Raw genomic sequence first — 22,423 nt, 5'->3', positions numbered from 1 at the left:
GAGAAATTAAGGAAACTCTCCCATTCACCATTGCAACAAAAAGAATAAAATACCTAGGAATAAACCTGCCTAAGGAGGCAAAAGATATGTATGCAGAAAACTTTAAGACATTGATGAAAGAAATCAAAGATGACACAAACAGATGGAAGGACATACCATGTTCCTGGATTGGAAGAATCAACATCGTGAAAATGACTGTACTGCCCAAAGCAATTCACAGATTCAATGCAATCCCGATCAAATTACCAATGGCATTTTTCACAGAACTAGAGCAAGAAATCTTACGATTTGTATGGAAACGCAAAAGACCCCGAATAGCCAAAGCAATCTTGAGAAGGAAAAATAGAGTTGGTGGAATCAGGCTTCCTGACTTCAAACTATACTACAAGGCCATAGTGATCAAGACAGTATGGTACTGGCACAAAAATAGAAAGGAAGATCAATGGAATAGAATAGAGAACTCAGAAGTAAGCCCAAACACATATGGGCACCTTATCTTTGACAAAGGAGGCACGAGTATACAATGGAAAAAAGACAGCCTCTTCAATAAGTGGTGCTGGGAAAATTGGACAGCTACATGTAAAAGAATGAAATTAGAACACTTCCTAACACCATACACAAAAATAAACTCCAAATGGATTAAAGACCTACATATAAGGCCAGACACTATAAAACTCCTAGAGGAAAACATACGAAGAACACTCTATGACATCCATCAAAGCAAGATCCTTTTTGACCCACCTCCTAGAATCATGGAAATAAAATCAATAAACAAATGGGACCTCATGAAACTTAAAAGCTTTTGCACAGCGAAAGAAACCATAAACAAGACTAAAAGGCAACCCTTAGAATGGGAAAAAATAATTGCCTATGAAACAACGGACAAAGGATTAACCTCCAAAATATACAAGCAGCTCATGCAGCTTAATACCAAAAAAGCAAATAACCCAATCCACAAATGGGCAGAAGACCTAAATAGACATTTCTCCAAAGAAGACATACAGATGGCCAACAAACACATGAAAAGATGCTCAACATCACTAATCATCAGAGAAATGCAAGTCAAAGTCACAATGAGGTATCACCTCACACCGATCAGAATGGCCATCATCACAAAATCTGGAAACAGCAAATGTTGGAGAGGGTGTGGAGAAAAGGGAACTCTCCTGCACTGTTGGTGGGAATGTAAGTTGGTACAGCCACTATGGAAAACAATTTGGAGGTTCCTTAAAAAACTACAAATAGAACTACCATATGATCCAGTCATCCCACTCCTGGGCATATACCCAAAGAAAACCATAATCCCAAAAGAAACTTGTACCATAATGTTTACTGCAGCACTATTTACAATAGCCAGGACATGGAAGCAACCTAAATGCCCATCAACAAATGAATGGATACAGAAGATGTGGCATATATATACAATGGAATATTACTCAGCTATAGAAAGGGATGAGATGGAGCTATATGTAATGAGGTGGATAGAACTACAATCTGTCATACAGAGTGAAGTAAGTCAGAAAGAGAAGGACAAATATTGTATGCTAACTCACATATACGGAATCTAAAAATGGTACTGATGAACTCAGTGACAAGAACAAGGACGCAGATACAGAGAATGGACTGGAGAACTCGAGGTATGGGAGGGGGCGGGGGGTGAAGGGGAAACTGAGACGAAGCGAGAGAGTAGCACAGACATATGTATACTACCAACTGTAAAATAGATAGTGGGAAGTTGTTGTATAACAAAGGGAGTCCAACTCGAGGATGGAAGATGCCTTAGAGGACTGGGGCGGGGAGGGTGGGGGGGACTCGAGGTGGGGGGGAGTCAAGGGAGGGAGGGAATACGCGGATATGTGTATAAAAACAGATGATTGAACTTGGTGTACCCCCAAAAAAATAATTAAAAAAAATTACCTTAGTCTCAAAATGAATTTTATAATATATATATAAGAACTTGTAATTTTCAGAAACTACATAACTCAGTAAGGTCTTTATAAATGACTGAAGGACTCATAAAAATCAGTTCAGCCACTAACTTATTAGATTACTCTGGCCTGGGGAATTTCTTTAACTTCTCAGTGTTTGTTTATATCTTACATTTTTAAAATGCTTAAATGGATGATAATTGGGACTTCTCAGGGTTCCTTTGCTTTTATTTATTTATTTTTTAATAAATTATTTATTTATTTATTTATTTATTTAATTGGCTGTGTTGGGTCTTTTTTGCTGTGCGCGGGTTTTCTTTTTAGTTGCTGTGAGTGGGGGCTACTCTTTGTTTTGGTGCGCGGGCTCATTGCCATGGCTTCTCTTGTTACGGAGCTCGGGCTCTAGGTGCTTGGGCTTCAGTAGTTGCAGCACATGGGCTCAATAGTTGTGGCTCACGGGCTCTAAAGCGCAGGCTCAGTAGTTGTGGCACATGGGCTTAGTTGTTCCACGACATCTGGGAATCTTCCTGGAGCAGGGATCGAACCTGTGTACCCTGCGTTGGCAGGCGGATTCTTAACTGCGCCACCTAGGGAGCCCCTTTTGCTTTTATTTTTAATAGTGATGCACTTAGTAAATATTTACTCACTGACTAATGATAATACCTAATGAAAAGAGGTTAAAATGGAGAGGCTGTGATACTGTGCTTTGGGAAAATGTAACCTTCATATAAGTGAGTTTATCAGAAGGAAAAGTTGAAAATAGCTTAAATTTTTAAAGAAAACTATCCTTTTTACAGATTTCTTTACGATATTGTTGGGCTTGTTGGACCAAGGAAATAGGAGGTTGTATTTGGTCAGAGTGTTGGTGCCAAACCTACCCCCACTCTAATTACAACTTCTTTAACCAATAAACAGAGGCCTTAAGAACTCAGGATTTGTGTCAGAGGAAGACTCACAGAGGTCACTAGCTCTGCCTTCCACCCTGGTAGTTCAGTTCAAGTTACAGCAAATAAATTTATTGAGATAATCCTGGAGGTTGGGGGAAGAGATACAGAGAGAAATAAGAATAACTGTCCCTTTTGAGTTCTACTACAATCTCATGCACTTGAATTCAGGAAACAGAGCTATACTTTTAAGGCTGGGATGAAGCAGGCAAGGCAGGTGAGTAAAGTGACTGAGATTTGCGGGCTTTGCCTCTAAACTGCTTCCTTCATGGCTGTTAAGTTTGTGATATTGTTAAGTCAATTCTTCAATCTCCCATTTTCCATTTGCAATTTGGAAGTAGTTGGTGCCTTACTTCTTCACAGGGATATTGAAAGTTAAGTCAAATACTGAAAAGAGCAACTGGAAATTTCCTTTTTCAAGAAAAGGCCATTTGTAAATCCAAAGTGTATGTGAATTCCAGAAAAACTTGCATGACATGGTGAATTCAGCACACAGAGTACTCACAGATTGAACCTGGAGCTGCAGGTCATTTTTCTCTTTCAAGAGAGTCACCATTTTTTCCTCCAGTTCCTTTCTTTTTGCCTCTGACTTGGCGAGTTCATCTTTGGTTTTCTGGAACTCTTCCTTCATGGTGGCCATCTCCTTCTCGGTCTCCGCACTCTTGAGGAGGGGCTTGATTTTGAAAAAGAGTTTCATCCAGGGCCAGTGCTTGACATTCATGAAGGCACGTACATTATACTGGATGCAGAAAAGGGCTTCTCTGAAATAACCGAGAAGTATAAGTGTAGATTGATCCATTAGAGACAGTTATTGTTATTATTATTTTTTTACGTACAAACTCTCCTTTTAATGATCCCACAACACATAAATGATATGTCAAATTCTGTATATTTTGTATGCAGGTGATACACACACACACACACACACACACACACACACGCCTTCACACTCACACTTAGAGTGGTGCTCAGTATGACCACTTTGCTAATGTGCACTGCTCATACTGAACAGTTCTGTGTTCTCAAGTCCCTGTCACACTAGCGTAGAAGCTGACTTTAGAGGAGGAATACTTTGTATGAGCAACATGTACCATTTTAAGAACATCTGAGAAATCAGTGTTAGTGATTTGGGAGTGGGTGTGGCAGTTGTCAGTTGATTGTGCTACTTGGCCATCGGCACACCGATGAGAACTGTGAAAGGGCATCGCTTGCTTTCTGAATTGCTCCACCTAAATTGAACTTATGATTTATCATGTCTTCCTTGAAGCCTATCCTCTTATTTTAATCACCCTTGAATTACCTACTCTATAAACTTTTTTATTAGCTTCTTCACATAATATACTGGCTTTTCTCACATCCTTTCAAATGCTTCATTCTTACCGGCTCAGATAGATTTTTAATATCTGCAGGGCATTTGCTTGGATGGAGCTCCAAATTTTGTTTTATTTAAATAACATTTTAAAATAGTAATAATAGATATCCCTTCTGCATACTATAGCAGTAGACCGGCAAGGTTTGACTGCCTTGTAGAAGCATGTTTGCCTCTTCCAGTTTGTTAAAATGGAAATTCTCTTTCTACAGGTCTAATTTATAGGAACTGTAACTGTGAGAAGGCAGATATCATGACGTAAACCATAATGCTGACACGTGGAGAAGACTTGGGAGCACTTATAACACGGAAGTGAATAAGCATAGATGAGCGAAGTGCGTGGAAACATGCTTGTAAGGACAGGGAATGCAGGGGTACAGGCTGGATGGGTTTAGGTGAGGCTCATTAGAGGAAGGGAAAATGGAAGTTTTGAATTGGTGAAGAGATAAATTAAGCTGAGAGGGGAGGGCTTGTGCAAACATGAGAGTAGGAAATAAGCAAATTGCTTAGCCTGCCTGGAAAAAGCTGTACAGTGGGAAATGATAGATGAGGTAGGGAATAGAGGGGGGCCTTGACAGACACACAGGCTACTTGGATTTGACATGGGAGACCATGGGGAACTGTACACTGAGATACGGCATGATGAAAGTAGTGCTCACTGCAAATGATTCCTGCAGCTTATGTGAGATGAATGAAAGGGAGAAGTTGAGGGAGGAGAGATGTTCTGAAGGGAATCCAGGTGTGAGGGGTTAAGCAAAGGCTGATGTGCTGTAGGAGTGAGTTTGGAACTGGGTGAGAAATGCATATTCACTGCAAAATGAAAGCGTTAATGAATGAGGAAGAGTGACATAAAGTCCTTGAGGGACCTTACAGTCCTTATCCTCTGCATGGTTGTTACCTCCTTTGCAACATCTTCTGATATTCTACCCTCATTAGGAATCCCCTACAGACGGCTTGAGTTCTTGTTATAATCTGGGCTAACTTTTCATCTCTCATTTCTTCCAGAAGACCCAGCAGGCCAGCTTTGAAGAAGACCTGGAGAGAGGGAAAGTTACAAATCATCCCCAGACTGCAGGAGGTACAGAATACAGCAGAAGGTGCTTGGATCAGGTGTAAGTAAATAATAGCTATACCTTTGTATGTCCAAATTTATACTGTGTGTGATCAATGTCAATAGAGGCAAGCAGTTTCTCAGAAGCCTTCTTGCTGTCAATGAACTGTCCATCTGGAATAGCACTTGCATTTAAAACTTTGTATCTGTTCAGTCCAAGAAAGTAAGAATGATTAGGAAGGTGTGATCATATATGAAAATCAAATGACACCAACAAGAAACATCAGTGAAAAGAGAAAAAGCAAAAGTAGAAAATCCAACTGTCCTTTAGGTTCAGATAGTAAAACTGTGTGATTTTTCCACGAGCTAATTCATGCTGTCTTCCTGTTTTTAAGAAATGCCACTTTTCTCTAGCCTGTATTCTGTTCTACCACCAGAAGACTATATTATTTGACTTAATTTCATAATATTTACTAAGTAGGATATGTAAAATACAATGAACAGAGGACAACAATGAAAATGATTAGTCATAGTATTCAGTGAAACACGACAGAGGGAGACTGGCCTTTGTTTAAAATCCCCGTATAAGATCCTGCTGGGGAAGCCCTTCCTGCAGATGCGGATGCCCTCCAGCACGCCGTTACACCGCAGCTGGTGCAGGACCAGCTCGTGCTCCATGGCTCCTGAGAATATATCAGAGTACTTACTACTGGGCACTGAATTTTCAAACTTGTGCCTGCTTGATTGTTTCACGCTCTTAGATCTTACCTGGAGTTTTGGTTTCATTGGGAATGATACACCGTACGAAGTGAGGGTGTGTGCTCCTCAGATTGGTCATCAGTTTATTTAAATTTTCCTAGAAAACCAGGTAAAAAGGACTTGATGAGAAAGTTCTATTTCAGCTTGCCTTTTTTTTTTCTTTTCTTTCTTAACTATTAGGTATAAGCCTATGAGGTTTCAGTTGCTCTGTGTTTTGAGGGTCTCAAGAGTTGTAACCTGCCAAATAACTGAAAGGCCAAAGTGCTGGGGAGACATGCAGCTCTCCATGGTATTCATTTATGACACCTAGGATCTATCCTGTAAACAAACTGCAAATTTAGTAGCCTTGATGCACAGAATCTTACGGAAATCAGAAGACAAAAGACAGCAGTCTTGCTTTGCCACTAATGAGCTGCTTGACTCTATAAATCCCTTTTCTTCCTCTGGGCCTCATCTGAAAATAGTTGAGATTACCTCTAAAGCTTTTTCACCTCTCTCGGTGCTAATAATTTTCACAGTAGTAGTTTATAGTGGTAACCTAGGTTAGCCACTGTCCCAGTGTTTGCCATTCTTTCCTTGAGTTTATTATTCCCTGGGACCTGTAACCTCTTGTTTTTTGTTTTGTTTTGTTTTTTGAAGAGTCTAAAATCATGTATGACTATACTCATATAGTCGCATGTGACTGTATGACCTTGTGTGAGTGGATCTTGGGTACCTGAGAGGAATTCACAATCTGAAGCATATGTGGAGAGTTATTCCAAAATAGAGTAACTGATTATGACAGACAGTGGTGTTTTACTCAACCATAGAAAACTAACATATAGATATTTCTCAGTATTTCTTAGGTATATTCATTGACAAGGCAGAGTTGCTTTGTTTTCCCTGCCTTAGTTAACCATTAGGAAATTAATGTGAGTTTCTACCCTTGAAAATATGTACAAGGATAAGTTGATGAAATAAGAGCATATTTGGTGAAATAATGCAAATCAGTAGTGAGAAAAAAAGAACAGGGCTGTTTTCTTGTTTAGGTCATATGTTGTTATCTGCATTTTAGCTTTAAAAGGAACAAGACTTAGCCATAGAAATCCTGACAAAGCAGCCATTAGACCAGGTGCTCCATACCTTCCCCTTTAGAAAAGCCAGTTTTTAAGCCATCCAAGAGAATCATATTATTTGTAGTAATGTTATTATTACTGTTATTTTATTCTTAAGAGATATTTTTCTGTCTTAATTATCCATATAAATCACTAGGTTTGGCTTTAGATAATTTTCAGCCATTACAAAAAATTAAATCCACCTCATAGGACAAAGATGTGTTTTGGTGGAAGGATGTCCTAAAGGGTGTGTCTTTGGCTATACCCTGATGAGAAGGAATATTTGAAGTAATTCCTATTAACATTCCATTCTCTCCTAATTTATTCTAAATCCTATAATTATGACAAGTCATAGAAACTGAATAGATTTTTCAAATTAAATTTGTACTTTACCCTGAAAAGGGCTGACACAGTCTGGAAAGAAGAGCCCTTCTTCTTAGCACCTTTCTTTGCGCCGCTGTCTAAGGTGAAAAGAAAACCTATCAATGAAAGTAGAATTCAAGAGGCTGGAATGGGGTGTGAACATTTTGTGGGAATAGGTTAATTTAGATCAGGGGCAGAGGAAGTACCGGCTTCAGCACTGGCATATGTGGAAAAGAGACCAGCCAGAGTCTTCATTGCAGATTTCTGGTACAGTCCAACCACAGTGTCATTCAGGGGGTCCTTGTTCTTGTCCAGCCAGCCAGCAATGTTGTAGTCCACGGTGCCCGCGTAGTGAATCAGCGAGAAGTGGGCCTCGGCCCTGCCCTTGACCACTTTGGGCTTCTGGAAGTTGGCAGACTTGCCCAGGTGCTGGTCATACAGCTTGTTCTTGAAGGAGGTGTCTGTGGCCTTGGGGAACATGCACTCCTCTTCTAGGATGGAGAAGATGCCTAGTGGCTGAATTCAGAAAAGTAGACATTGGTATCAAACCTATCTTGTCTCAAAAGATATAGACATAGTGGCTGTCATTTGATCAAATTATGAGCACTCCTAATTAAATACATTTATAAAGTAAACCAGGGTCATAGCTCAAAGAAGTCATTTTGTTATCACTAGAGTGACTTTTCCACCATTCTTCCTCACATTCAATCCATAGCATTATTTTCAATTAAAAGAACAGCTGGATACAAACTCCAAAGGTCAACACTGCATAAGTGGGACTGACTTATTAAAATGTTCTGTATTTGGTAGCCCCCGCTATCTGCAACTACAGAAAGCCCACGCGCAGCAGCGAAGACCCAATGCAGCCAATAAATAAAAAATAAAATAAATTAATTAAAAAAATTTTTTAAAATGTTCTCTGTTTATCACATTTTCCTGTTTGGTGAATTAATCTATTGTCAAAGTTTTATTTTTCTATAAAAAGGACTTACTGACTTAGAATAATGTTTATATGCAATAATTTAATGGTATAAATAACCCAAACCTTATTTAAGACATTTTGTGCATTTAATCTCCTTAAAGATAGATTATGAAGAAGCATAGCAATTTGACTTCTTGAGTTCCAAACAGATTACCTCTGATATAAGCCCAAGCTGTGTTACCTGTGCATTGATTTTGATTTAGAATATTTCTATTGCTGACATCTTGGATCATAATGGAGATAGACTTAGAACAAATGAGGTAGTTCTTCTACTGAAGCAGACCATTTCAATAGAGATGCTTCTTTAAAATTGGATCTGAGTCAGTTAGAACAGAACTAGTTAGGATAAAATGAAACTAAATACTCTCTGATTCTTCTTATGTAAAAGGGAAAGTCATTTCTAAAGAAATTTTCTAACTTGTTCTGATATCAGTCTGTTTAAGATTAGAGTAATACTTTCTGGAGCGGCTTATGACACTTGGGGAAGTTATCCTTACAGTTTGGGTTTCCCTTAGTGGTCAAACAGACCTTCTCGATGAGCTCAATGCAGGCTGCCAGGTCCATCCCGAAGTCTATGAATGTCCACTCGATGCCTTCCTTCTTGTACTCCTCCTGCTCCAGCACAAACATGTGGTGGTTGAAAAACTGTTGCAGTTTCTCGTTGGTGAAGTTGATGCACAGCTGCTCCAGGCTGTTGAACTGCACAAAACCAAATTTCTGACGTTAAATAGATTTTTATAGCAGTGGAATTTGTTACTGAAAAACCTTGTATTGAAAATACGTGGAATACAGTAATGAAATAAAATTTTAACTGATTGTTGTTTCTTCAGAAATCCCAGGGGAAAAATGATCATTTTTGACATGAACGTTTTTCATGATTTCTGGGCATTATTTAAAGGCACAGCTGTCAATCACACAGCAAGAGTTCTGGTAGAATCTACCTCCTTCCACCTCTAAGATTTCATGGGTAATAATGTGCATAAAAAGTACAACCAAGATTCTATGAGTTATGGTTCAGATTTAAGGGTGACAGTAATTAGCTGCAAAGCCTCACTTCTTTTACTATCCCCATTCTCTAATTCAGTCAAATTCACATCTTCACTTTTGGCATCACATTATTAAGGAAAGCTTTTCTGAAGACCTTTAGTTGATGTGCAGAGTGAAGTTATTAGGCTAATTGCTCTTCTATTCATATCAAACATTTGGTAAATCCTCATTGGCAGGTCTGTGAAAGTGGTGACCTGATGTGGTATAGAAGTTGATCTGATGGAGTCGTTATAATAATTGACACCCTCATTGTTTGGATGAAAAAGCTGATGCCGCAGAGGGGGAGTGGCATGTGTCAAGATGAATCTGTCACCATGCTTCTACCTTCAGGCCCTTTCTCCTCCCTGGGAGGTGCCTTATGTATGGACCAAACACTGCATATCCAGGTTCCTATCATAGCTTTGCCTTACATGGCTGGAGGATCTTTAGCAAGTGTTTCGATTTTCTTGCATCTGTTTCTCCACATGTAATTAGAAGTGTAATATTAGTTACTCCTTCATAGGTTGTTGTGAAGATTAAATAAGGTAACATTTTGAAGTGCTTAGTAGAGTGCCAGAAATAGATTTCTTGATAAATGTTAGCTATTATTATTACTACTATTATTATCCAGTCACCTCCTAGCCATTTTGTTCTAAATGCCTTGTTGGAGAAACCAGTGTAGACACTACAAATGTAAATGAATAGTAATACCCAGTGTATCAAAACCCAAATTGCCTTTCTCCCACCTTTTATTAATATGAAGATAAACTCACATCGAAGATCTCAAAGCCAGCGATGTCCAAGACGCCAATGAAGTACTGCCTGGGCTGCTTGGTGTCCAGCTGCTGGTTGATGCGGGCGACCATCCACAGGAACATCTTCTCGTAGACGGCTTTGGCCAGGGCACCCACCGCATTGTACACCTTCGAGGACAAATTAATGTTTGTTGGCGCTATTAAAGACCTGGGATGTGTGTGATTCATTGAGGTTGTGCACTTACCTGCTGCACGGTCTGGCCTTTGGTGACGTACTCATTGCCAACCTTGACCCTGGGGTAGCAGAGGGCTTTGAGCAGGTCAGCAGAGTTCAAACTCTGGAGATAGGCAGCCTTGTCAGCAACTGCAGAGACACAATTCAAGAAATGTTTTTAATGGCAAATACTTCTTTAAGGTAGTCTTTCCATTTTCCTCCATCCATTTTTGTTATTATTTAAATAAAAAGCTTTAAATAATTCTATAGAAGATCAGGTGAGGCGCTCTCTGTACATTAGAGCATGTACTTTCTAATAAATGGTCAGTTGGTTACACTGGCCTTTGGTGATTTGTTGCAAACAACTTTTGAGAAATCTAACAACAATAAGCATTCATCCAGTGTTTATGGAAATACTTTATATAAGACAAAAGCCAGAGTCCCCGCTCTTAAGACACAGTAGGTGTGGGTGGAAGGTAAGATAAATGCATCTTATCTCAATTTTGCTCCTCCCAGTTTAACCTCAATGAATTACTTTCTTTATCTGAAAATGTGGGGATTAAATTTCAGTGCATGGTCTCTACAGAGTCCCCTTCTAAAGTTTTGTCAGTGACTGTGATGTAAATGAGAGAGACAGAATGTTGAGCTAGAGTGGTCAGGAAAGGCTTCAAAGGAGCAGATAACTTTAGCTTCCGTGGTAGATCCTCTAAGTTCCATGTTCCTTCCATACATAGAGTATATGATTTTTCTTTCTCAGTTTCTTTTTTATCTTACTTGCTGTGTAGATTGTCTGCAGATTTACATGTAGACAGCACACACACACGTGCAGAGATGTCCTCCACCCCCAGCTCTGTGTTTGGGCAGACCCTGTATCCCTCCCCTAGGTTTACCTGCTGGGGCTGAAATAGACCAATATGCCAAGTTATCCTGTATACCTTCTCACCGTTGCTAAGGCAAAGCAAGCACACGGTTCCGTCTCATTCTCCTCTACTGATCTGGCCCCAGGTTGTGCTTTTTAGATATATCCTTACAAGTGGCTATTAGGGTTCATTTTAACTCATTTGGGCTGCGTAGAAATGATGGAGACATGGAGATGCGAGGAGGGAAAGGGGGGTGATGAAAGCATGCTATGTGTATAAATGTGTATATGCCCTTCAGAAGTCCAGCTACAAAGAAGACATGAGTTTAGAATAACCTTTTTTTTTTTCTTGCTGTATCCTCTAATTTAAACCCAGATGGAGGTTCATTTGGTACCTTCAGTGCCATCTGGCTCTGCTTGCTCCTCACGCTGCTTTTGCTTGAATTTCATGTTCCCATAATGCATCACAGCCCCAGTGAGCTTGTAGATGGACACTTTCTCCTCGGGAGTAAAGCCCAGGATGTCAATGGCACTCTGCCAGGAGAAATGACAGGACAAAGGTTAGGGCAGAAGAGACTAACATGTTGTGGAGAATTTACACGCTATTCTAAGGTAACCATGCTTACAGCGCGATTGCTATTGTCATTCCCATACATAATAGATTTTTTAAAAAGTGAGTGTGTGTCTTACATCAGTGGCCATCAGCTCTTCTTGGTCATCAATACTAGGGACTGTGATCTCCCCTTGACTGACGAAGGCGTAATCATATGGGTTGGTGGTGATCAGGAGCATTTCTGGGTACATGGAATTCAGGGTGGGTGTTTTACATTAGAAGTTGTTAACAGAAATATGAACTTTTGTCTGTGAATTTAAGCTCATTCTTACCAATCAGATCTGGCTTCTTATTGGAAGTGATCTGATAAAAAATATGGTAGCTTCTTTCTGCCTTTAGCTGGAAAGTAACTCTAGACTTTTCTAGAAGATCTGGAAAGAGAGAGAAATAGACACTGAATTAGAAAAAAAATAATGCTGCTGAGATATTAAATGAACCACAGTATCTGGCTAAAATTGAGGACATTACATTAGGCTCCATTGAGATTTCAACTTGACATTGATCTTCTTGGTACTGCATGTAAGAATTCCAAATACATATGGCAATTACCCAAGGTTCCCACCATCTGAGAGCAGAGGGTAAAGTATGCATGCTGTAGTAAAAATCAACTTTTCGTATGGATGACCTGCAACCTCTGTATTATAAATGATCCTTAATATTCCTGCCTTCCTCAGATCACCTTAGATTCTTTGGTGAGGGGCTACCTTGGAAACACCTACCAAAGCTCAAGCTCAAGCTCAAGAGCAAATCACAGAAATGTATTGTAAACCTATAGATAACTCATAGGAGCCCATAAGTAGTCCTACTGTTTGTCCTGGAAAAAATGTCATAGTTGCTTCTGAGGGAGGAGTTCCAGAATGTGTTACAGAGCCATCAGTCTGAGACTGAGGTAAACAGAGCACAGCGATTATGGATGAGTCTGGCATTAGCTCATGGGCAACACTGCCAGCAGGCTCAGCGCTCAACAAGTGTTGCAAAATATCCCTGCAAATGACATCACTTGTTTCTCTGTTTGATTTTCAATGGTCCTGTTACTCACATGTTTCAATATCAGCAGAAGCCAGTTTCCCCGTGGTACCAAAGTGGATCCTGATGAATTTACCCTTGCAAGTGAAGAAGACGATGTTATACACAAAACTGGAAATGCATGAGTAAGAAGAGATTGAAATGATGACTGAGACATGCCTTTTGGGGCATTTAAGGCCTGAGAAAACCCTTCTATGACCCAGAGACTCACAAAGCGAGAGGAGTTGTCATTCCTCACGGTCTTGGCGTTGCCAAAGGCCTCCAGCAGAGGGTTGGCACTGATGATTTGATCTTCCAGAGTCCCCTGCAAAGGCAAGAGCAGACTCACATCTGGGGCTTCCTGAGCACCCTGTCGGTCTTGATTCTGACACGCCAGTCAGCCCCACCTGCATTTTGCCAGTTTCGTCCTTCTTCTTCTCTCCAGTAACTGCAATTGTTGCAAAGTACTGGATGACACGCTTCGTGTTCACAGTCTTTCCTGCCCCAGATTCTCCACTGTCAAAAAGAAGCCAGGCAAGAGATCAGAACTACAGCTCACATTGTCGACATCTAAGACAATCACCACAAACCAGAGAAGAAGAAAAAATTCACGTACGTAATCAGGATGGACTGGTTCTCACGATCTATGAAAAAGAAATAAAGACCATCAGTTTTTAAAAATAGTACACATTTAATATGAAGATTATTGACTCTGTTCAGATTAAACACAGTTTATTCTCTTTAACATTTTGAAGATGTTGCCTGTGATCTTGGTTTTGTGTGTAGCTCCCAGATACTACTTGCCTCTTAGAGTAAAATTTGTGAAAATGAGAGGCAAAGAATCATCTGTTTCTTTTAAAAATGTTATTAATTTGAAAACTTATGGGAAATTTCAAACATATAATGTAAAGAGTTCCTATGTACCTACCATACAGTTTCAACAGTTATTTTTTGGTCAGTTTTATATAATCTATACTCCCATCCTAAACTCACTCGGTTATTTTAAAGAAAATTCCAGGTATCATATAGTTTCATCTGTAACTACTTTAGTAAGAATCATACAATCCTGAAGTTTCATTTAACAGATGAAGAAAAAAACCAGAGAGAAATAAGTGACTTTCCTAATGGTTACATAGCTTGTCAAGATACTTAGATCTGTTTGACTTCCAGTTTACGTATGTTTTTGCTGCCTGGCCTCCTCCTGGTTCTTGTTATTAGTTTGACTGCTGGTGATACTAAAAAACGAAGGGATCTGGAATTGTAAATGTTGGTGTTCATTTACTTTTATTTTCCTTTTTTATTTTACACACATTTCTAAGTAACAAAAATAAAAATTGTCACAAGTTTTATGACTGATATGTTGGATTTATGCCAGTTTTCTAATTTGTTAAATCTTTAATTCTGTACTGAAAGATTATAGATTTTAGAGCATTCTCAAGTCTAAAAAAACTATTCAGAGACATATTTAGATGTGGATATAGATAGACTTTAGAGAACTTTAAAGCTCTATTCAGGGAAGTAGAGACAAATTTTGGAACATATTCAGATTGATTTCTGTTTCCAACAGAAGAAAAATCATGAAAGATCATATCACATCTAGTGGAAGCATATATAAGAAAACAATGTTCTAGTCTCTAACCTGGTCAAATGCCACAGTTTGCGTGCTTTTATACAAAAATCATGTGTGGATATAAGTAATCTTGAATTTGGAGCAGCTCCAAAACTTGGGGGAGTGGGGACCTCTGTAGGGCTGGTGGTGTACATAGTAATGTAAATGCAACTGCTGAGTGTTAAAGCCTCTAGAATGAGCCCACATTTGGATAATTTCTGGAAGGTAGCTAGCTTCTGTTGACAACCAAAGAACAATTTACTGGCATGAAATCCTTGTAGAAGTGCTGGCCAGTTTGTAATGGAAGATTCCTATTTTATCCCTTTCTCTTCTCTCTTCTCCTTTAAAAGACAATTTAAAAGCAGTGCAAGAAAACAATCAAAAAAACAAAAAGGAAAAAATACAAAAACAAACAAAAAAACAAAAAGGAACAAAGTCTTCTCCAGTTTCTGATATCTCATGGAACAACAGGAAACTCAGGAATTTAGAATATTTCCAAAGGCAACACATTTGGTGTGTGCCGATAAAAGGTTTTCATGCTGTATTTGGGCCTACAATTCGTATTAAAGCCATTTGGTTATGCTCGATAAGACAGGAATAATAGACTTTGATATAATTTTTAAAAAATATTTTCGGGACTTCCCTGGTGGTCCAGTGGTTAAAACTTTGCCTACCAATGCAGGGGGTGCTGGTTTGCTCTCTGGTCAGGGAGCTAAGATCCCATATGCCTCATGGCCAAAAAACCAAAACATAAAACAAAAGCAATATTGTAACAAATTCAATAAAGACTCAAAAAAAAATGGACCACATAAAAAAAAATCTTAAAAAAATATTTTCAAAGAGGGATTTTTATTTTCGTCTAGTCTTATAGGAAAATGCTTCAAAATCTTTGGGAGGAAAGTCATAGCTCTTTCTTTACTCATGTTGTACAGCAAAGCCTGGTGATATTAGCTGTGTCTATTAAAGATAAACAATTCACTATAGAAAAATGGTACAAATCAACCGGTTTGTAAGGCAGAAATGGAGACACAGATGTAGAAAACAAACATATGCACACCAAGTGGGGAAAGCAGTGGGGCGGGGCAGGGGGGGATAAGGGGGGAATGAACTGGGAGATTGGGATTGCCATATATACATTACTAATAAGAAAAAAAATATCAAACTGTACACTTTAAATATATGCAGTTTTTTCCTTGATTGCTGTGGATGTGGATATTTTTAAAAAATCTACTTGAACTTTTTTTTTCTGTCCAAAGCAGAAAGTAAAAAGTATGAGAAAGCAACAAATATGTTTACAAAGGTCTACTAATTATTTCAGTGAGGCTTCTGGCTACGAGCTGGCTTAGCATGGGCAGGTCAGTGGACTCAGCGTCACTTTACTCACCTGTAGAATGGCTGCTGGAGAGAATATGTGACATTGCAGCTCTGAAAGTTTCCTAAAAACAGGAAGCCCTGTATGGCTGCAAAGTATTATTGTAATCAAAGCCCACAGTCTGCTTGTTTGTTAAAAATTCTATTTCCACATTTCTGTAAATAGATACATCACTCACTCACCAGTCAGCATGAACTGATAGGCATTGTCAGAGATGGAGAAGATGTGGGGCGGGGCTTCTTGGCGCTTTTTGCCCCGGTAGGCAGCTACCACCTCGGGGTTGTACACCGGCAGCCACTTGTAGGGGTTGACGGTGACACAGAAGAGGCCCGAGTAGGTCTGAGAAAATCAGAATATTCAACATGTGGGATTTGTTTTTACTCGGAGAGATAGGTGGAATAAAGAGATGTTGAAGGGTGCTCACGTAGATCATCCAGGCTGCATAGCGCTCCTTGAGGTTGTACAGCACTCCTGGCTCGTGCAGGTGGGTCATCATGGCCATGTCCTCGATCTTGTCATATTTGGGAGGGTTCATGGGGAAGACTTGGTCTTCTCTGACAGTTAGTGTCTGGCAAGTAAAGTAGGAGACAAGGTTGTGTTAATGGTCGGAGGTAGGATTTATGTTTATTTGCTTTGGTTATAAGACTATAATTGTGGACAGTTATATCATATATGGATAATTATATATTTCCATTATATCATTCAGTGTCCTTTAAATAAAGGCATGAAAATATATTCATCTAAGAGTTTGATAGTAAGAAAATGTGTTTCCTCTGATGAGCTAGAATACGTACTACTCTTTAAAAAAATACTTTTTTCCTCCCACATTTCCCTGTCCCAGGTTTATATATCAGTTTATATTTTACTTTAATGGGTTTAATTTTTCATTTTTTTTGGGTCATTTATTACAAGAAACTTCAATTTGGGGGGAAGTAATGGGGATATTAATAATTATTTATCTAAATAGATAGTAATTCTTTTGATAGGAGAAGCTAGTTTTTATTTCTCCCAAGTTTGGGGATTTCGACTGGGAAGTGAGGAATTGAAGGGAAATGCTGGAGGCCAAGCCGAGTGGCTTTGAAGTCCTTTGAGTAGTTGGGAAAGGGAGAAATGAGGTTACTGCTGCAAATTTCTTTTACCTTCCAGATCTCATGTCTGTTAACGGACTGGAAGGGTGTCTGTATTGGCAATAGGCTTAGAGATTCTGAGCAAGGAAGGCTTCAACTTGAAGTGAGGAGGTGGAGAAATAAAACGGGGAGTATTTTCTCCTTATGTTTTTACTTACTGCTCCACGTTCTGTCTTTACAGTTACTTTCCCTCCTTCCTTGCTTTGTATGATGCTCTTCACATAGGATTCCTTGGGCTCTGCCACAAAGACTGATGTTTTAGCATCGAAGGGCTTGTTTTGGGCTTCAATCCGCTCCTTTTCCGATTTTCGAAGGTAGGGAGCAGCTTCGCCAAAAACAGCCATCTCAGCGTCTGAACTCGCACTCATGGCTGCAGTTTATTTAGAGAGAATTTTGCCTTGGTGAAAAAATGGGGAGAGGAGAAATAGAAACCGGAAGTTATACATGTGAGCTAGGATTTGAAATGAAAGAAATGTTGAGGCTCCATCGCCTGCCTGTGCTGTAATATCCTTCCAGGATGCTGTTGACCAGTGTTCTCACACAGTAGGCCTAGCACGGGGCTGGTTTGGAATGAGACTGCAATTTGAAGCTTCATTTTTGGGGCTTTGAAAATTTCCTTCCCAGATGGCATATCTTGATCTTCAGGGCTAGGGTGCCTACAACCAAGTGAGAATGGAATCCTTGCATGTTTTAATCTCTAAACTGTAACAGTATCTATAGCTAAGACTGCTGTTGATGGATTGTTTTATAGCAACTGTCATTCTTTAATCCCCACTTTTCCTTCTGCATAATGTTTGCATCTTCCATTTGCTAGGACAATCATAGAGTTAGGAGGGAAAGTTTGTCTTATGCAAATGAAGGTTTATATTTTCCAAGCTATCAAAAACATCTTTGCCTTTTAGGTGGCCATTTTTTCTCTTATTAGCCAAATAATTATTTTTAACATCTACTTTATGTTAATATTTGGTATTATATCTCTTGGTGGGTCATTAAAAAAAACCTCATAATAAATTTTTATCACTCTAGGTTTTTTTTTCTTTTTTTTTTTTTAGCATTTGGCTTATTACCAAGAGACTTAGCATTGCCTTAATTCCAAAATCTCTTAACTTTCTCCTTTTGCCATGAGAGATTTCAACTGTCAGTTAACAGATCTAACCACAGAGAAATGAGAGCTTCAGCATGAAGAAGGTTCTTCATCCCACATAAATTCCACAGGCTTCTTTTCTTTCCATCCAGAAAGAGAAAAGAGACAAAAATTTAAGAGTTCATCACATGCACGTGAGCCATTGTCCTCAGTTGATAGACATGTCCCTCAGCGTTGGCATGTTACTTTGGTTCGGTCTTTCTTTTACTTTCAGGCAGTTACCTGGGGGACGGGCCAGGATCTCTTCTAAATTAGGTGTAATATTTAGCACTCTGTGGGCATAATACTTGTGATTTTTTAAACAAACAATAATAAGTCTTTGTAAAAACTACCGTGAATCATGAAAAAGTAGCTAAAACACTGTGGTTTTAACAAGATGTTTGTTTTTGTTTACATTTTTAGATTAAGAATTTTTCTGGGTATTTAAAAAATGTTGGTAAAATGTGTAAGCATTCAGTGCTTGTCAGTAGAGGAAGGTTGGCATGGACTAGTCCATTACCCCTGCGTAGTTCTAAGTGTAGCTGAGAACTCACTGTCAAAATTCATTCTTTCCTAAATGGTCCTTTAATCCTGGAACTCAGATGAGGGTGGTCTCTGAGAATAAGACATTCTGGAAAGATTTTTTCCCAGCATTTATAAGCAGACATTTGGAAGCACAATCTATTTACATAGCTGCAAAGATATGGAAATGGTGTATAGTGAAGAGCTGTCCCCAGCTTCATTAGACTAAATCCCTTCTGTCATCAATAAATGAATAAAGCAGAGTCTTACCTCTGGATTCCAGATGAAGGTGAAGGTTCAGAAGTGTCGAACACTATAAAACAACAAGTTTCTTATTAGTGAAGCTCTGAAGTTTTAATTATGGGATTAAAATTTCCCTGGTCTAAAGCTTGGCTGTGTGAAAATAAAGTCAAAGTTGGGAGAAACAGTTTCCTGCTCAGAGATGGGGTAAGCTGTTTCTGCTCCCCAGAGTCCCTCAGGTCCTAAGGCCCCCATCACTTACCTCTGGGTTCTTGGTGGAGATGAAGCAGGAGCGCTCCGTCGTGCTTATATATGAGCCAATGTGCTGATGCTGCAGCTACCTCCTCTTTGTTAGGGCAAGACGCTTGGCAGCATGAACCCTTAGAATCATTTGTACTGACATTTGTCATGTTTGGTTATAATTAGAAGTATTCATACCATTTCAAGTATGTGAACCAATCTCCTATAAATAATTTGACAGGGACCAGTCTGCCGGCAGAGAATGCTTTCTAGTGTGCTGGGAAGGTAATTTTTGACAGTGCCTGGTGGGGCCTCAAAGTAAGTTCCTGAGAGCTATATTCGTTTTGGCAAACTCTCTCACACATGCCTGTGGTAACCTAGTGATCACATACTCAGCAACACATTGCTTTCAGGGCCCTAACCACTTTTCCTTCTTTGTTACCATAGGAACCCCTACCTCCTTCACTCCCTTGGGTCACTGCCAAGGCTCGTCCTTGAAGTCTGAGCTTGGGCAGCAGTGCCAAGGTGAGAGGAGATTCTATACTGAGTCTCTACTGTTGGGTCAGTGCCCATCCACCCAACATTGAAGAAAATTATTATTTGTTACAAAATAATATGTTTTCATTGTAGGAAAAGATACAGATAATCAAAGAGAAAAAATGTCTATAATCCCAATATGCAGAGATAAAATAAGATATAGATGTATAAGTGGGATCATACTATACACACATATATAGTACATATATGTCTTACAACCTGCTTTAAAAATTATAGGTAATTTTCATACCACTAATAAAATTTACACCCTTATTCTTTAAATAAATTATATTATGATCATTCTTTTAAAATTAGAATCTTTTCTTTTTTTAATGGCTAGGGATATTGAGGTATAATTTATATATAGCAGAATTTCACTCTCTTTAGGTGACAGTTACATGAGAATTTTTTGCTGCTATTTAAAAAAAATTTTTAATTTACAATAAAATTCACTTGTTTTATAGTTCTATGAGTTTTTGCATGTGCACTCTTTCTTATAACCACTACCATAGACAGGATGCAGAACTTCATTTCTATGAGTTTTGATAGACGTGCTTTTGTGTAACCACTTCTGTTCTAATTATATGAAAAATTAAAGCCTTGTAGATTGGACTAAAATTAGTTGGATTGCATCTAATGTTTCATCAAATATGATATTCGATGTGTATTTTATATCTGGTTTTCTAATAACTTTAATCATAAATGTGAATTAAACTGTTTCATTCCTAGATATAGGGCCAACAGAATTGAAAACATATGCTTAAGAAAGCTTGCACATAAATGTTCATAAGAGCATTATCCATAATAGCTAGAAGTAGAGACAACCCACATGTCCATCAACAGACAAGTGGATAAATAAAATGTGGTATATCCACACAGCGGAATATTATTCAGCCATAAAAAGGAATGAATTCTGATACATGTTACATCATGGATGAACCTTGAAAACACTGTGCTAAGTAAAAGAAGCTGGATGCAATGTGTTCATACTTGAATACCAAGAACAGGCAAATCCACAGAGACAAAAAGCAGATTAGAGGTTGCCAGACATGGTCTGGAGAGGAGAGATTGGGGAGTGACTGCTAATAGGGTTTCTTTTTGAGGTGATGGAAATGTTTTGGAAGTAGGTAGTGGTTATAGTTGCATAACTTTGTGACTCTACTGAAACCACTGAATTGTTCATTCAGATGGTGAATTTTATAGTATGTGAATTATATCGAAAAAATGCATTGGATTTTATCAGTTTTTTTCTGCATCTATTGAAATTATATTTTTTTTCTTCTCTCACTGGTTAATGTAGTGAATTGTGTTAGATTTCCTCACTTTTACTATTCTAGAATTCATGAAATAAAACCTATTGATGTAATATTGTTTAATTTCCTGTTGGTTTAAGTTTACACTTTTTTTTTTTTAATGTGGAATTTCTGCATCTGAGTTCATATGGGACTAGGCCATAGTTGTCTTTTCTTGTGCTCTCCTTTTCTAGTTTTAATATAGGATCACACTAGTTGTGTAAAATGAGTGCTTCACATTTGTTTCTATTTTCTTCAACAGTGTGTTTAGGTTGTGAATAATCTGTTCCATGAGGGCTTGGAACACTTCCTTCATGGAACTCTTTGCCTGCAGCCTCTTTGGAGGAGAAATCTTTCACTCTAATTTAAGGTTTTTCATGACTATTAATTAGTCTGTTCACAGTTTCTACCTTTTTTTTTTTTTTTTTTTGCCCATTTGGAGAATTTATATATTCCTAGAAAATTGCTCATTTCATGTGAGTTTTTAGAATTTTTTTTGTGCATATCTTTTTATAGTTAAAAACTCCTGTGTAGTCATCTATTCCTTTTTATTTTTTAACATTTTAATTTTGTTCTTTTTTTATTTCAAATCATATTTGCCAAATTTTTGTCTTTTGTGTTGGTCTTTTTAATTTAGACTTACCAAATAAGCTTTTTTTCCTATTTTATTATTTTCTGCTTCTAATCTTATTGCTTATTTCTTTAGGTTTAATTTATTAGTCTTTAGCATCTTGAACTGAAAGCTTGCTTCATTTATTTTCATTCTTTCTTATGATTTTGCATGTTTATTTATGGTTATAAATTTTTCTTTGGTTATTACTTTGGCTAAATCCCATGGGTTGTTATGTAGTACCCTTGTATGATTGTCCTTCAGTTATAATTATTTTAAAGTTTCTATTTCCATTTCAACTCCCAAATTATCTGTGTTCTTTTTTTTTTTTAATTCCCAGATGTATAATTTGGGCTCTGGGGGGCGGATTCTCTTTCAGCTGCTAGTTCTTTTTAGCGTGTGTGTGTGTGTATGCAGTGTATTTTCTAGTAGGTCCAATAGGAATGAGGGACCTCATGTGTTTGTGCATGAAAGTAATAAAACAATTCAGATAGCATCCAGATCAGATTATCAGCACTCCATAAGCCTCTCTTGATCCTCCTCATTATAACTCTTATTTCCCTCTCCTAAAGATAACTGTGATTTTTACTTTGTGGTAATAGTTTCTCTGCTTTTCTTTATGGTTCATTCTCTGTGCACCCATAAACAGGGCGTGTACATTTTCCTCGACCCCGCCCCATGCATATACACTTTTATCTGTTTTTAAACTTCATATGAGGACAACTTTATTCTTTAGTATCTTGCTGCTTTTGCCCAACATTATTGTGAGACTTTTCCCCATGAATTTAC

The 22,423-nt window shown here is 38.4% G+C and overlaps 1 protein-coding gene across 1 annotated transcript in view; it reads right to left on the bottom strand.

Annotated features, from left to right (window-relative positions):
* Window positions 1-17,438, bottom strand: part of MYH8 (myosin heavy chain 8) — a 29,020-nt gene extending 11,582 nt beyond the window's left edge. Inside the window, exons 1-20 of the mRNA XM_057714004.1 lie at window positions 17,229-17,438; window positions 16,368-16,511; window positions 16,126-16,282; window positions 13,579-13,606; window positions 13,370-13,478; window positions 13,195-13,287; window positions 12,997-13,060; window positions 12,230-12,328; window positions 12,035-12,138; window positions 11,740-11,878; window positions 10,517-10,635; window positions 10,290-10,439; window positions 9,019-9,189; window positions 7,715-8,024; window positions 7,539-7,606; window positions 6,061-6,148; window positions 5,858-5,975; window positions 5,375-5,498; window positions 5,140-5,276; window positions 3,378-3,633 (exon numbers count right to left, since the gene is read on the bottom strand). Of these exons, the coding sequence (XP_057569987.1) occupies window positions 3,378-3,633; window positions 5,140-5,276; window positions 5,375-5,498; window positions 5,858-5,975; window positions 6,061-6,148; window positions 7,539-7,606; window positions 7,715-8,024; window positions 9,019-9,189; window positions 10,290-10,439; window positions 10,517-10,635; window positions 11,740-11,878; window positions 12,035-12,138; window positions 12,230-12,328; window positions 12,997-13,060; window positions 13,195-13,287; window positions 13,370-13,478; window positions 13,579-13,606; window positions 16,126-16,282; window positions 16,368-16,511; window positions 17,229-17,438 (2,688 nt within the window). The remainder of the gene's footprint in view (window positions 1-3,377; window positions 3,634-5,139; window positions 5,277-5,374; window positions 5,499-5,857; window positions 5,976-6,060; window positions 6,149-7,538; window positions 7,607-7,714; window positions 8,025-9,018; window positions 9,190-10,289; window positions 10,440-10,516; window positions 10,636-11,739; window positions 11,879-12,034; window positions 12,139-12,229; window positions 12,329-12,996; window positions 13,061-13,194; window positions 13,288-13,369; window positions 13,479-13,578; window positions 13,607-16,125; window positions 16,283-16,367; window positions 16,512-17,228) is intronic.
* Between the last annotated feature and the right edge of the window lie 4,985 nt (window positions 17,439-22,423).

Source organism: Hippopotamus amphibius, chromosome 17, assembly GCF_030028045.1.
Source record: "Hippopotamus amphibius kiboko isolate mHipAmp2 chromosome 17, mHipAmp2.hap2, whole genome shotgun sequence".
NCBI classification, from domain to species: domain Eukaryota; kingdom Metazoa; phylum Chordata; class Mammalia; order Artiodactyla; family Hippopotamidae; genus Hippopotamus; species Hippopotamus amphibius.
This window is presented reverse-complemented; position numbering and strand designations above follow the sequence as displayed.